This window comes from Phascolarctos cinereus, unplaced genomic scaffold, assembly GCF_003287225.1.
Source record: "Phascolarctos cinereus isolate Bilbo 61053 unplaced genomic scaffold, phaCin_HiC Scaffold_1;HRSCAF=81, whole genome shotgun sequence".
Lineage (NCBI taxonomy): Eukaryota > Metazoa > Chordata > Mammalia > Diprotodontia > Phascolarctidae > Phascolarctos > Phascolarctos cinereus.
Window position 1 is genome coordinate 53116660 of NW_027555514.1, and position 14910 is coordinate 53131569.

Consider the following 14910-nt stretch of genomic DNA (forward strand, 5'->3'; position numbering starts at 1 on the left):
GAACTGATTTGACTGTACTACAATTAGTGAGGGTGGCAACGTGTGCACATCAACGAAAGCACAAATTGAATACAGTACCAAAATACGTTTTCAAGAAAAATCATGCTTCTCAACATGGGATATGTTTACTTGGGCCTCTCCCTTCCATATTTGTAGTTATTTGCAAGGCAGCATAGAAGAATGGAAAAGGAGCTAGACTTGGAGATAGGAAGACTGGGGTTCAAATCCAACCTTAGACACTTACCAGCTATGTGGTACTGGGAAAGTCACTTAACTGCTCTGTGCCTCAGTTTCCTCATATGAAAAATGAGGGGGCAGGGGTAAACTCCATGACCTCTAATGTCTCTTCCAGCTTTAAATCTACAATCATATGTTTAATTAGCCCTCTCTGTGGGCTATGGCTGTCCTCTACTAAGATTGGTCTTGTTAAGAGGCTCTTTTTTTATGAATCTACCACAAGTCCTTTATTTCCTTTTCTTTTTCTTGGTCGAGTCACTTACAGAGAACTTTAACTCAGGATGTTTTTCATCTGAAATGTTTGGGATGGGAATTTGATTTTGTGATCACAAGGTTTAAATTCTGGTTCACCATTTGTCTTCTCTTGTTTACAAAGTGTCACTTTCCAAATCGTTTTTTCTGCTGCATCTCGTTTTTGGCCATTGAGCATCCCTCTTTACAAACTCTTTATCCATTATTCTCTTTGTTCTTTCTGTTTCTTAATAGGGCTATATTTTTCTACTATTTTCTTACTTGAAAATCTCAACATGTTTGAATGACTCTTGAAAACTAAGATTAAAGACAACCCAAAGGAGAAAACACAGTACTTGCAAAATTTCCTTTTTAAGCCCAGTTTAGCCTATTTTGAGATAGAGTTGGCTCAATTCTAAAATTTTATGCCAAGAACATTTTGGAGCTAATTGGATTTAATAAATTGGCCTTAATGTTGTACACAATGGAATATTTACAAAAGTCTAAGACAGTAGAATTTGAAGACCTCGTCTCCTCAAGTTCTTTATCCTTGGCCTCTACATTTGTAAAGAAATTTGCTCACTACACCAGGTGTAGAAGACAAAACCCAACCAAACAAAACCAGGAGCCTGATAAAAGGAAGGAAAGAAAAGTTGAAATAGCAGTGAAATAGAATATTCTGTGGGAGAAAGCCACGAAAACAGGAGTAGGGTAAACCTGAGGCAGGGTCATCATCCCCTCTGTTTGTAGTTACTGCCACTGTTGTCTGCCATCATCTAGTCATTTCTTACCTCTCCATCTCATTGTCCAGAAAGAGAGGGTTGGACTGTAACCACAAAACAGGCTAAACAAATTCCCATGATGCCTAGTAATCAAAGGGAGTTTCCACTTCCAAACTGCAAAGAATAATCATCATACTGGCCATTGGGCAAATGTTTCATGAGCTTTCTTAGGGCATTTTCACTGTACATATATTTGCTAATCATACTGCTTCACTGGGCAAATGGGCATAATGACACTAGTGATGCTTTTTTACCCTTTGTCTCTCTAATTAACAACTGGGTCTTTGTGTAGAAGATGATAATCAATCAATCATTTATTAAGCACCTACTATGTGCCAAGATCTAAGCTAGATCCTGGGCATACAAAGACAAAACGAAACTGTCCTCAATTAGCTTACATTTTATTGGGGGAGACCACATGTATATATTTAATTATATAAATACATACACAATGATTTCTGTGGGAAGGGTACTTGGTAGTGGTCAAGAATATATGGCCGACAAAACAACTAAAATATTTCCCCTTACGCTTTAGTGACAATGGGGTCAGTTAGCATGTTGGCTGAACTATCTTTCCAGGAAAAAAGTCTATAACAAGCATTTTAGCAACAGGACCCTTGTCTTGACCTGGCTTGACTCTGTTCCTTAGATAAGTATAACAGTAACAGTTAGAACATAGCTTCCAACTTGCAAATGTTTGTTTCTAAGTCAGTTATTTGGAGCTCAGAGAGGAGTTTTCCTCAGAAATAATAGTATAAATCATGGTTATTATGAATGCTTTCCAGGCTATGCCACATAAACCTATTTAATCCACAATGGAGTTAAAATGCCATATATTTGCAACAAAAATCATAGAGAACAGTTCTCTTTTAATGCTAATAATTAAGTAAAACACAAAACAATAAGGTTGTGTAAGGATTTGTTTGTAAAAATGTATTTCAAATGTTGATGCTTGAGGAAAGCAGATTAAATTAGAGAAAAGCAAAGAACTTGTAAGAATTATGAGAAACATGAATACTTTTTCAAAGGTTTCAGAGGTTGGTTTCCTTGACATAACATCCTTGAACAAATGCCTTTAGGAAAGTATATATAGTTTTTTGCTTTCTCGTCATTGTTAACTTCCCTTTGAGAAGAAGGGGGAGAGAAAAGAAAGGTGGGAGAGAGAGAGAGAGAGAGAGAGAGAGAGAGAGAGAGAGAGAGAGAGAGAGAGAGAGAGAGAGAGAGAGAGAGAGATGAGGGAGGGAGAGAGAGAGGAAAAAAGGAAGAAGGGGGAGGGAGAGAGAGACAGAAGAGTGAGACAGAAGGAAAGAAAGAAACTTCCTGATGGAAAAGAGCAAAAGTTGGAAGCGAGATGGAATAAGAAAGGGGTGAGTAGGGAAGAGTTCCATGATGTGTGTGTAAATGAGACAAAGAGAAATTTGAGGTATTACCTGAGCTTTGAGGAATGAAAAAGAGCAAAAGCTGTTGGAGAGCCTGTATATAACTATCTCTTACCAGGTAAATAAATGATAACTGGCAGGGATGCAGGACCAGACACTTCCCTGTGCCAAACACCAGGTGGTGCTGCCAGTTGGGGACATTTTGATTACAATGCCAGTAGCTACAAGGGGTGTGTGTGTGTGTGTGTGTGTGTGTGTGTGTGTGTGTGTGTGTGCATGCGTATGTAAGCAGCGAGGAAGGACAATTTCTAACCATGTCTACTATTCATGTATACAGATGTTCACATTTCAAATATTTGCAACTAGAAGAGGGGCTAGATACAACATCCTGTTGTATAAGTAAAGGGGATTTCATTGTAATCATATGTCTAAAAATGACTTACTTGTGTTATATTTTTCTAGGGCAAAGGATGACTGTCCAATTTAAGCTTCTTTCTCTTTTTATAGAATTCAGTAAAGTGTAAAAATTCCTAAAAAGAATCTGTAGTGGAAAAAATAACACTGTATCTTGAGTCAGAAGGTTTAGATTACAATCTGCCTCTACTATCTACTACTTTATGATGTTGGGATGATCATTTCTCTTCTCTGGATCTCAGTTTCCCCAGATGTACAACGAGGAGATTGGGCCAGTTGCTCTCTGGATCAGCTTTTCAGTTATAAATCTCTGACTCCAGGATGGCTTTGACTAGAAGTAATTATGCTCTAGATGATGAAAAAGGCTTTTGGGATTTATGTGAGACTATGGAGATCAATGCAAATCTTTCCATAAGGCAACCATACATGGAATTTCCTATTCCTGTCACAATGGACTTTGTGCTCCATGCAGCTGCCACAAAAGCAAGACAAATTCATTCAGATGGACTGAAATGTTCAAGAAAGAAAGTGGCATTTTTATCTATGTGCCTCATGTGGCTATTTCAGACAACGTCACAGAATCTCAGTGTGGAAGGCACCTAGCTTAACTCATACCTATACAAAGAGTCCCCTCCATACCGTGCAAATAAAAGGTAGCCTGCCCTGTCTATGGAGACCTGACCTTCAAACAGGGCTGCCTCCCAGAGACCACATTCCAGCTAATCTGGCTCTAACTGGTGGCTGGTTCTTCCTTGCACCAAATCTCAATTTGCTTTCTAAGGAAACCTGTTACTTCTCATTATTTGGTGACATAATAGAACAATATAACAATATAATCGTATAATAATCATATAATAATTTCATTATTCCAAAAGTCTTAGTATACTTTTAAGCTATGAAAGCTTAAGTCTTAGTGCAGTTTTAAACTTTCTTAGCTGGACATGCTAGATGATGCAATCCATAGAAGCACAGTCAGAAGCTGGAGGTCATCTAGTTTAGCATCCTCATCGTACAGATTAGGAAGCAGACTTACATTGCTTCGATGATTTGCCCAAGGTAACAGAGTCAAGTGTCGGATCTTTGTTAAGGTCCTCTTACTCCAAAGCCAACCCTCTTCTCATTCTACCAAATGCCCACCAATCAATTACATATTATCTTTCTTCCCCTGCCCTGAAACCAAATACATTCTAGACTTGATCTCATTAATCGGCATTCTATTACTGTCAATTAGATAAGAGGTATTTATTTAAAATAGCCATCTATAGCATGTGAATCTATATCTTTACAGAATGTTGGTTTCAAAGTCAGGAGACTGGGTTTGAATTCTAGTTGAATATCTAGACACTTAATAGCTATGTAATTATGTACAAGTCATTTAACTTCTCTGAGTCTCAATTTTTCCATCTGTAAAATGGGGATAATACTTGTACTGCCTACTTCACAGAGTTTGTTGTAAGAAAATTTCTTTGTAAAATGAAAAGTTCACATAAAGGGAAATTATTCTGCCATTCTATCAATAAAGAGACTGAAGTACAAATAAGAGAAGTCTCTCGTCCTCCACTTCCTCCTCTTCTTCCTCCTCATCTTCTTTCTCCTTTCTCTTTCTTAAAAGAATTGGTCTCCCTATTTCACTCAGGCTGGAAAGGTAGGTGCTACTCACTCATTTCTCCTATTGTGAGAGACTGTGGGCAAGTCACTTATCCATTTGGAGCCTCAGTTTCCTCATCTGTAAAAAGAGGATAACAGCTCTTACCTCTATCCCTAATATCTTATCCAATTAGTTACCAACTCCTGTGCATTCTATCTCTATGATGGCTTTCATTTCTTTTCCTTCTGCTCCCACTATTACTAGTCTAATTTAGAGCCTCAATACTTCTTATTTAAAATATTGCATTAGTCTCCTAAGGGCACCTAGGTGGTGCAGTGGATGGAATCCTGGGCCTAAAGTCAGAAAGAACCATCTTTGTAAGTTCAGATCTGGCCTCAGACACTAACTAGCAAGTCACTTCAGCCTGTCTGCTTCAGTTTCTTCATCTATAAAATGAGCTGGAGAAAAAAAAAGGCAAACCACTCCAGTAGCTTTGCCAAAAAAACAAACAAACCCCAAATGGGAACATGAAGAGTTGGACGTGACTGAAAAATGGGTGAACAATAATTAGTCTCATAAACAGTCTCTTTGCCTCTGATTTCTCCCCTTTACACTCTAACCTACCCGGCCAAGTGATATTTTTAGTGCTCCTGTCAGATCACATCATTCCTTTGCTACAAGATTTTCTGTAGCTCCCCACTGTCTGAGAAATCACATGAACACACTTTATTCTGATATTTAACATACATAGCTCTCTCTCCCTACTTCCCACTTGGCTCCCTACCTTTCTACCACCTTTTCAGACTCATTTCACCCTAATCCCCTTGCTTTATTCTGTGTTTCAGGTTAACTACTAACTCTTCCCCAAACATCTTCTGCCCCATTTTGCCTTCCTGTATTTGTACAGGGCTACCCGGTATCTGGTATCCACTCCCTCCATATCCTCTGACTATAAAACCATTTTCTCCATGAAGCCTTCACTCATCCTCCAAATCTAGGTCACGCTCTATGAGGATGCATTAAAAGAAGTGAGAATGCACAGCTTGCAGAAGATTTGAGGAGCCATGAAAAGTGTCTTCAAGTGTTTGAAGGATTGTCTGGGTTAGACTTGTTCTGATTGGCCTCCAATGGGCAGAACTAGGACCAGTGGACATGGGGAAGTTGTGAAGAGGAATATTCCAGCTTGATATAAGGAAAAACAAAAAGAAAATACCTTTCCAGATGGAGATAGCCAGCAGAAGAATGGGCGAATCTGAGTTCTCCATCAAGAGATAGCTGGATGGACACTGGTTTTGTACGTTGCAGAGAGGATTCTTCTCCACTAGATGTTGTACTAGCAGAAAGTTGAACAAGCAATGGTGCTAGCTCCTTTCTGACTCTGAAATTCTGTTCTATGTCTATCCGTGATTCTGTGATCTTATCTCCCTATACACTCAGCACAGTTTAACCTATACTATAAACACTGGCATACGCTTTATCTTCCCCTAATTGACTAATTTCCTTTAGGGTAGGGACTGTTTCTTTTTCACTTTCATTCCCAGTGGCACACAAAGTGCAAGGACTTAATAAGTACTTGTGGAAAAAGAATTAAAATGTTAACTATATCTCAAGAAATACTGAGATTATTCTGGGGTCTAATGTCCAATGCATATATATGGAGGAAGTCTGGTGGTAATTGCAGCCCTTCAGAATCTGAAGAAAAGGACAGGCAATGCAGGCTTAGTCCCAAAGTGGCACCAAGATGCCAGGGGCTGAGTAATCACTTATGATGCCAAATGAAATAAACAGACTTGATAATAAGCCGGTTAGCTCCAGGCCCTGTCCCAACAATGATAAAGCATCATTAAACAGCAATGAAGTGCACATGTCAAGGCCAATAAGGTACGTGTTAAACAAGTTAACGTGACACATACAAATGCGTCAGCCTTAAGCTTAAAATGAAGCTAAGTATGGGTGAGAAGCTGCCTTCTTCATGTTCATGGACTCTCGACCATGTAGACTGAAAACCCAGAACTGAAATGAGGCATCTTTAAGAGGCCAATCATTTAAGACAGAACAACAAGCTGGCATTGGAAGAGGAGCTGTTTTACAGTAAGTCATTATCCCCGAAGAGGTTAAAGTGAGGAGGGTCAAGGAAGATGAAATGGAGATTTTATTTTTTCCATTTCTAGGGAAGAAGAACTTTTAATAATTAAGTGGACTACAAATGTTCCTTTTTTATCATTCCTCCAGAGAGAGGCAGCTCCATAGCCCATCTAGCCCTTTAACACTGAACCCCTCTTTTCGCCTTCCTGCTTTCTGTTCTTTTTAAAATAGAAACCAAGCCAGGCTGAGCTGGAAAAATAAAAACCTCTTTTGTAAGGAGTAATGACATTGTGCCATCCATTGAGAAGGGGCAAACCTGGATCCCAGACTGGGAGGCAGTATTTTATGAGCCCTTCCTGGTGTTCCCCTCAAACAGAGCCCCTGTGTCCCCTAGTTACTAGGGGCATATCCTTTTTTCCCAACAGGAAGTTCCTTTTTCTTTTTAAAGAAATATCCATAATTAGGAAGACTCTCAGATAAGCATGAGCTTCTCAAGCATTTGCACAGAATTTTTCCCTTTCCCTTGAGAAGCCAGGACAAGCCCTGAAGTTTGACAGAATCAAGTTTGTGATGGAGAAAACTGTCAGTTCCAACCACATCAACAAAGATGCAAGTTTCCATAGTGCTTTAAGGCTCATAGAGTGTCTTCCACCCAGCAACCCCTGTAATATTGGTCCAACCAGTAGGATTATCCCTAAGGAAACTGAGACTCTGAGCCAGCTAATAAGGCAAGATTCAAACTCAGGTGTTTTCTGTGTTCAAATCTGGTGTTCCTTTCACTACAAGCACTCCCTCTTGTGGCTTCTCCTTAAGGCTGTCAAGGGAGTGGAAACGTGAAAACACTAATCCTTTGGCTTGTGTGACATGGAGACAGCCTTTTGGGGGATTATCTAATGTCACCAGTAGCACTTGAAGCCAGTGGGAAGGGCCCGTCATTCCGCCCTCCAAGTAATGAACTAGGAACCTTGTCAAATGCATTTCACAACTAGCATTCCATGCTGATTCCCCCGACGACAGATTTGGATATGTCTTATTTTGGCTTGCACGTTTACAGACAACTCGGCATTACATACAGCCAGATAAAAGTGATATATTTTAATAGTCTAGAAAAGATATCAGGGGAATAAGAAATTATAGAATCTTAAGTTGTGGAAGGGACCTAAGAGGATGAGATGTCCAAACTCTACCCAAAGCACGAGAAAAGGGTAGAGAATCCCATTTGCTTTGGCCTGATACTATTAAAGAATTTAGTCATTTTTTTGGTAACAACAATGAATCTGTTATCATTGAAGCCAGTCAGCTTCTTTTCATCCCTTGGCTTTTTACACAAATGAAGGTGAAGGATGATCTGTCAGTCAGTGAGCTGGAAGTCCTTCCATTGACACAGATCAAAGCCAGTCTACAACCTAAGTAGGCAAGTTCTTGGGAGCTGTCCTTTTGTGGAGAAGCTTTTGACTTCCCACAATTGATTCCAAATGTTTTTATCTTTAAGATCTAACCATTATGCTATACCTTCTTGCCAGAATTTACTCTTCCTCATAATGAAATCATCATCAATATAGGAATAGTTTCCTACCTTTATTCCGAGCGAGTTGATAGCAGGGTTTGTTCGACATTGCAATGGCCCAAGGGTCTGAATATGGAAAATATATAGAAGAGACTCCTCTTTTGCGGCATGTGGCCATCCCACAGTCAGAAGCGTTTCACTGATAGTACTGGGTCCGATGTTGTGCAGCTGCCAAAGGAATGCTGACGGTGACTACCATGATTTAATGTATATATCATTCTTTTAAAATCAGCTGGAATATGACTACAGAAAAAAAATCACGTAAACAGTTTGGACGGGGCCAAGTACCATAGATAGTGCGACCTGATGGCTATCATAAGAGCTTGTTTAAATCAGTGAAACTCCATGCATGGATTTTCTCAATGCTGTCCGCAAGGGCTTAGCCATGTCCTAAAATTATGGTGTTTACCTTGATTGTTTTTATTACTTTAATTTTAGAGATAGGCTTGGGACATTAAGTGTATCATTTTTAAACTCAGTTGTTGCTTTTCCTAGTTAGAGCTGTCTACTCTTTCCTGCCTACTGACTTGTGAATTGCAACCATATGTGACATACTCTCTTTCACCCCCTGGAAGAATGGTCATCTATCAAATGCTGAAGATAGTCTGGCCTCACTACAGTTCACTTAAAGGGCTTGTTCCAAAGCTGGGCTCCCTTTGTTTTAATCAGTAAATCTTTAGGAAAAACCCCCGTCTCAGAAAGAGATATGCATTTTGAAAATATGAAGCCTCTCCATTCAGTGGCTGCAAAAAAGCTCACAAAGAATGTTTGCTACACTTGAACTCAGTTTTTTTTTTTAATCATTGAACATTAACAGGAAACTTTCATCTTCCCCCCCCCCCATAGATCTTAAACATCCCCGGTCAACTCCAAAATACATTCCTGCTTTCTGCTTATTAAGGAACCCATTGAATGCACATGATCAAAACTTCACGATGTTCATGGATATGGTGTTTTAAAAAATATATCCTGAGAAATTAAATGAACATCCGATGATCTTGATGTAGTCCAAACAACGTAATTCTTGTTATACCCAGACTGGTCAAGTCGTTTGGAAGCTGGATTCTTGTGATGGTTTCAGTAGAACATGGGGGCAGACTCTAACTCAGGTACTCCCCAAGGCTGAAACAATGTGGAGATATTTGCATAATTTATCTTACAATGCTTTTCTCACACAGTACCTTGGTCCAAATAGCCTTTTATCAGGAGAAGAGCTTTAGGTGATCCTTTGATCCATGATTGGACAGAGCCATATGATTTTTAAAAAAATTTTTTTGCCAGGGAATCGAGGTTTAGTGACTTCCCCAGGGTCACAGAGCTACCATATGATTTTAAACCATGTGGTTTGGCACATGCAGAACTCTTCCCTCTGACACTGGGCAGAGCTGGATTTGTTCTTTCTCAGTGGCATAAACAGTCAATGCGTTGTTAAATCTGGTCAATGTTACCTTCAAGTGCCCTCTTAAAGGTAGAAGATAAGGGCTTCATTCAGCAGTATTGGAAAATATAAGTGGTTATAAGCTCTAGGGGAAAGGGCCAAGAGAAATTAATTGTGAAGGTACCACAGAACCTTAGTTCTTTTTTTTTTTTTGCAAGGCAATTGGGGTTAAGTGACTTGCCCAGGGTCACACAGCTAGTAAGTGGCAAGTGTTTCCTCTGAGGCTGGATTTGAACTCAGGTCCTTCTGACTTCAGGGCTGGTGCTCTATCCACTGAGCCACCTAGCTGCCCCAGAACCTTAGTTCTTAATAGCTTTTCCAAGAAGAAAAGTCTCAAAACCTTCCAATAAATGGCAATAGCTACTCCTTTCCAGGGTTATGGCTTAACATAATAAAAACTGATAAATGAAACCATCATCTTGTTTCAGTTTTGGCATTCTCAGTTTCAATAAAGAAATCATTTAATTTTAGGTGTTTCTACATTAAAAAGCTTCGAATCTGAAATTAGATTTTTTTCTTTATTTTTAATGGCATAAGAATAGATAATAAAATTACAAGATCTCAGAGATGTGATTTCAGAAGCTGTCTATTCTATCCTCACCTGAAGCACAAATCCCCACTGTGATGGCAGCCTCATTATCAAGCTGTGCTGTGTGATTTTACTTGAATACGTAAAACAGCTAGGATTTCCTTAGTATGGGGAACTCCTAGTTTGGGATCTCTTTCCATCAATGCAGACTGCCACTTGATTATAATAGCTAATGATAATACTAACATTTACATAGCACTTACTCTATGCCAGGCACTGTGTTAAGTGCTTTACAATTATGATCTTCACAACAACCACAGGCACTAAGATAATTTGGGAAGGATGCCCCTCGTAGCTGGAGAGATGAGCAAAGATTTTGGAGAAAGTGGCCCTTTAGCTGTGTCTTGAAGGTAAAGAGGGACTGTTAGGAGGTAGAGGTAAGGAGGGAGGGCATTCCAGGCACAGGAGATGAGGACCAGTGCAATTTCCTTTCCTTTAAAATGACTATATTGGACTTGGTTCTCTAAAGTTCTTGTCAGAAAATTCAACCTTCATAGATACACGGTTTTAATCCAATTATGAATAGTTTGCAAACATTTTGAGGACACTTGTTTGCTCATAGCTGGACTGAGGAGTGAGGGATTGGACAGATGTGAAAAAAATGCCTCAGTGCCAGGGAATATGGACCAGAGCCTAGTCATCTTATTATATTTCCCAGGCTCCACACAAAAAAAGGAAGGACTATAAAAAAAGTTTGCCTGCCGCGTTGACAGCCTTTACTACAGGCAAGCAGGTAAGTCTGATCTATGACTATTTTAATCTGTAGGACATAAAACCACACTAGGAACTTTTCGTTCAGTCATTTTCAGTCGTGTCAGACTCTTGGTGACCCTATTTGGGTTTTCTTGGCAAAGATCCCAGAGTAGTTTGCCATTTCCTTCTCTAGCTCATTTTACAGATGAGGAAACTGAGGCAAACAGGGTGAAATGAGTTGGCCAGGGTCACGCAGCTAGTAAGATCTAAGGCCAAATTTGAACTCAGGAAGAGGAGTCTTCTTAATTGCAAACCCAGTGCTCTATCCACTGTACCACCTAGCAACAGAATATTTTACAAAGCCCGCAATTTGGACTGGTGACATTTTAAACTTCCATCAGAGGCGGTGTTTTTTAAACAAGAGAATTTAAGGCAACATCACCAGGGAGAAATGAATGTTGAAGTTACCTCATAAATATGTTGTACTAAAGGTCCAACTTCTTCCTCTTTGTGGGGCTCCTCTTCAGGTTCCCAGTTATGAATGGGCAGAACAATCTGTGGTGGATGGGACACTCTGTAAGGTAAGCATTGCAAAGGACTGAATGATCATCATTACTGTTATTGCCATCACCATCATCATCTGGCCATTTGTTCAACAAACATTCACTGAAAACTTAACAAATACAGGGCAGTGAGTCAAGCTACGAGCTATACCAAAATTGGTAATATCTTGAGTTCCCTCAGGGAAATTATATCTCAGTCATATGAACAAGGAATATACATCCATTCATCTAATCTGTTGGGTTGGGAGCTCCTCAAGGGCAGGGACCATCTTTTGCCTTTCTTAATATCCCCAGCACCTGGCACAGTATCTGGTACACAGCAGGCACTTAATAAAGGCCTCTTGATTGACTAATGTATTAAGTACCTACCTGTGCAGTGACCTACACCGAGAACTGAGGCAGATAAAAAAAAATTTAGAAAAACTACAGTCCCTGCCCTCATGGTGCTTATAGTCCCGTAGGAGGATAGGACAGGGTATATTATACACAAATAGTTATAAAATAACAAGCAGCAAGAAAATAGGGTCTGGAAGCCTGACCAGTTCATTCTTGTAGGTCATACATATGATTAACAGAGATATAAACAAAGTGTTATGGCATCTAGATGTCACAGTGGATAGAGTACTGGGCATAAAGTTACGAAGACTCCTGAGCTCAAATTCCACCTCACTTACTAGCTGAGTGACTTTGGCCAAGCCAATAAACCCTGTTTGACTCGGTTCCTCATCTGTAAAATGGGCTGGAGAAGAAATGGCAAACCCCTCCAGTATCTCAGCCAAGACAACCCCAAATGGGGTCATGAAGAGTAGGACAGGATTGAAAGACAACAACAAAGTGTTAAGTGGAGTCAAAGAAAGGAAAAGTCTTTACTAAATAGAGGGGTTTGGGAAGGCTTCCTGGACAGGTTAGTTAACATTTGAAAAGATGAGTAGGAACCTAACCAATGGAGGCCGGGGGGAGGGGGGAGGAGACATTCTAGGCACAGGGACCAGTGAGAGCAAAGCAGCCCAATTTTCCTGCAAGATAGAGGGGATCAGTTGAACAAAGGTGGCACTAATTTGGAGAAAGCCTTGAATGATATGATAAGGAGTCTAAACTTCATAGGCAACGGTGGCCACTGAAAGGTTTTGAGTGTAGAAGACTACAAACAGCTCGCCATAGAAGGAAGATAAATTAGTTGGGCAGCTGGGTGAAAGATGGAGAACATGGAGGACCAGCAGACTTGAGAAGAGACCATCGCCCAGCTGGGTGGACACTAGTGGTGGCAGTGGGGACAAAGAGGACATGTGGCTGTGAGATGGTGAAAGTAGAAGAAACAGGATTTCATAATGGACTGGATATGAGAGAGAGGGAAAAGTTAAGCATAATTCCCAAGTTTCAAACATACAACTGGAGTTGGGAAGAATGGAAGGAAGAAAAGAAGCATTAATTAAGTGCCTACCACGTGCCAGGCACTTTGCTGAGTGCTTTACAAATATTACCTCATTTGATCCTCACAACAACCCTGGTGCTATTTTATTGTCGTTCAGTAGATTCATTCCTGTTCCACTGTTTGTGACCCCATTTGGGGTTTTCTTGGCAAAGATACTGGAGTGGTCTGCCATTTCCTTGTCCAGCTCATTTTACAGATGAGGAAACTGAGGCAAAAAGTGTTAAGTGGCTTGCCCAAGATCACACAGCTAGTAAGTATCTAAGATCAGATTTAAGCTTAGGTCCTCCTGATTTCAGGCCTGGTGCTCTATCCACTGCACCACCCAGCTGTCCAGTACTCTAGACAGCTCTTTAGAACTATAACTTAACAGATGAGTTCATAATCTGCATAAGTAGAAGGAGTTTCCATACCAGGAGTTCCCACATTCATGAAGTCTGAGGCCCAAATGATATATAGCTAAATATATATATATATATATATATATTAGGCGGTACACAGGACAGAGTGACAGGCCTGGAATCAGAAGACTTCATCTTCCTGAATTCAAATCTGGCCTCAGATACCTCCTAGCTGTGTGACCCTAGGCAAGTCACTTAATCCTGTTTGCCTCAGCTTCTTCATGTATAAAACGAGCTGGAGAAGAATATGGTAAACTACTCCAGTATCTTTGCTAAGAAAACCCCAATTGGAGTCACAAAGAGTTGGACACGAATGAAATGACTCAACAGTTAACAATAAAATAGCATGGTGGACAGAAAGTTGGCCTCAAAGCCAGGAAGAACTAGGTTCAAGGCCCACCTTTTACACCTAGAGGCCATATAACCCTAGGAGGCTCTTAACATCTTAATGTTCTGGCCAGTCTCTAAGGCTATAAGTTGAAGAGGTTCCACTCTACATTGTTAGAGTTTATTCAGCACTCATTATCAACAAATCATGAGTCCCTATCCCTCTCCTAAATACACACACACCAATATATGTGGGTGTATTTAAGATGGCAATATAGTATATGTACATACATATTTGTGTGTGTGTGTGTGTGTGTGTGTGTGTGTGTGTAAGTTTGCAAATTTTTAATATCTCAAGCATGCGTGCTTCAAAATCTCCAGCATCTGAGATTTTGACTGTTTGGGTCAATTTTTCCTCCATGACCTGGATCATAACCCCTTGACACATTAGTAGATGGTTTAATGAGTTGCTATGGTCCTCATATAGTGGTAGGAGTTCTCATAAGTTAGCTAGGCTGGTTCTCCAATGAAAGACCATAAAGCCTGTTTTTGAGTCCACTTCAGAAGCATTTCCATGGCCTGTTAGAGCTTGCATTCTGCTGGTGTCGCCCTTGAGAAATTAAGGTCACTTTTACACTAGAATGTGACGCTGGAAAAGGGCTTCACTAGCAGAAGTTTAGCTAATGCTGAGTAGGGAACGACATCCAGGTAATTTGAAAGGTGCATGTGTCCTGAGGTGAAGACAGAAAGGTGGGGCAAGACCAGAGAAGTGGCCCCTTCTCAACTTTCCATTCCTGAATTTTCAGTGGCTCTTCCTGCCATATCTCACTTCATGTCACAAGACCTGCGCCAGGGCCAGAGCCAGAGTGAGGAAGCTCTGGATAAAACCTGGTTGAATATTCCAAAAGTGTCTTGCAAACAGTTTGGAAGAATGAGACAGGAATCAACGCTATCTAAGAACATAAGCTGGGTGGTGGTTTGGTACTGTGGTATTTTCATATGTCATATATTTACCCACAACATGGAGTGTGAGCATGGAGTGAATGGGAATGGAAGGTAGTTCTATTACTTCATATCATCAGCTGTTTATCACTGATTAGATGTGGAAGTATTGGTTACTCAGGACAAGTGAAGGATGGTTGTTTTCGTCAGAGCCCATGGCAAATTGAAGCCTCAACAGAAGACAT

At 40.2% G+C, this 14910-nt stretch overlaps 1 protein-coding gene across 1 annotated transcript in view; it reads right to left on the bottom strand.

The window, feature by feature from the left end:
* Window positions 1-14910, bottom strand: part of ITGA8 (integrin subunit alpha 8) — a 202716-nt gene that overhangs the window by 48992 nt on the left and 138814 nt on the right. The window contains exons 24-25 of the mRNA XM_020987504.2: window positions 11472-11577; window positions 8293-8451 (exon numbers count right to left, since the gene is read on the bottom strand). Of these exons, the coding sequence (XP_020843163.1) occupies window positions 8293-8451; window positions 11472-11577 (265 nt within the window). The remainder of the gene's footprint in view (window positions 1-8292; window positions 8452-11471; window positions 11578-14910) is intronic.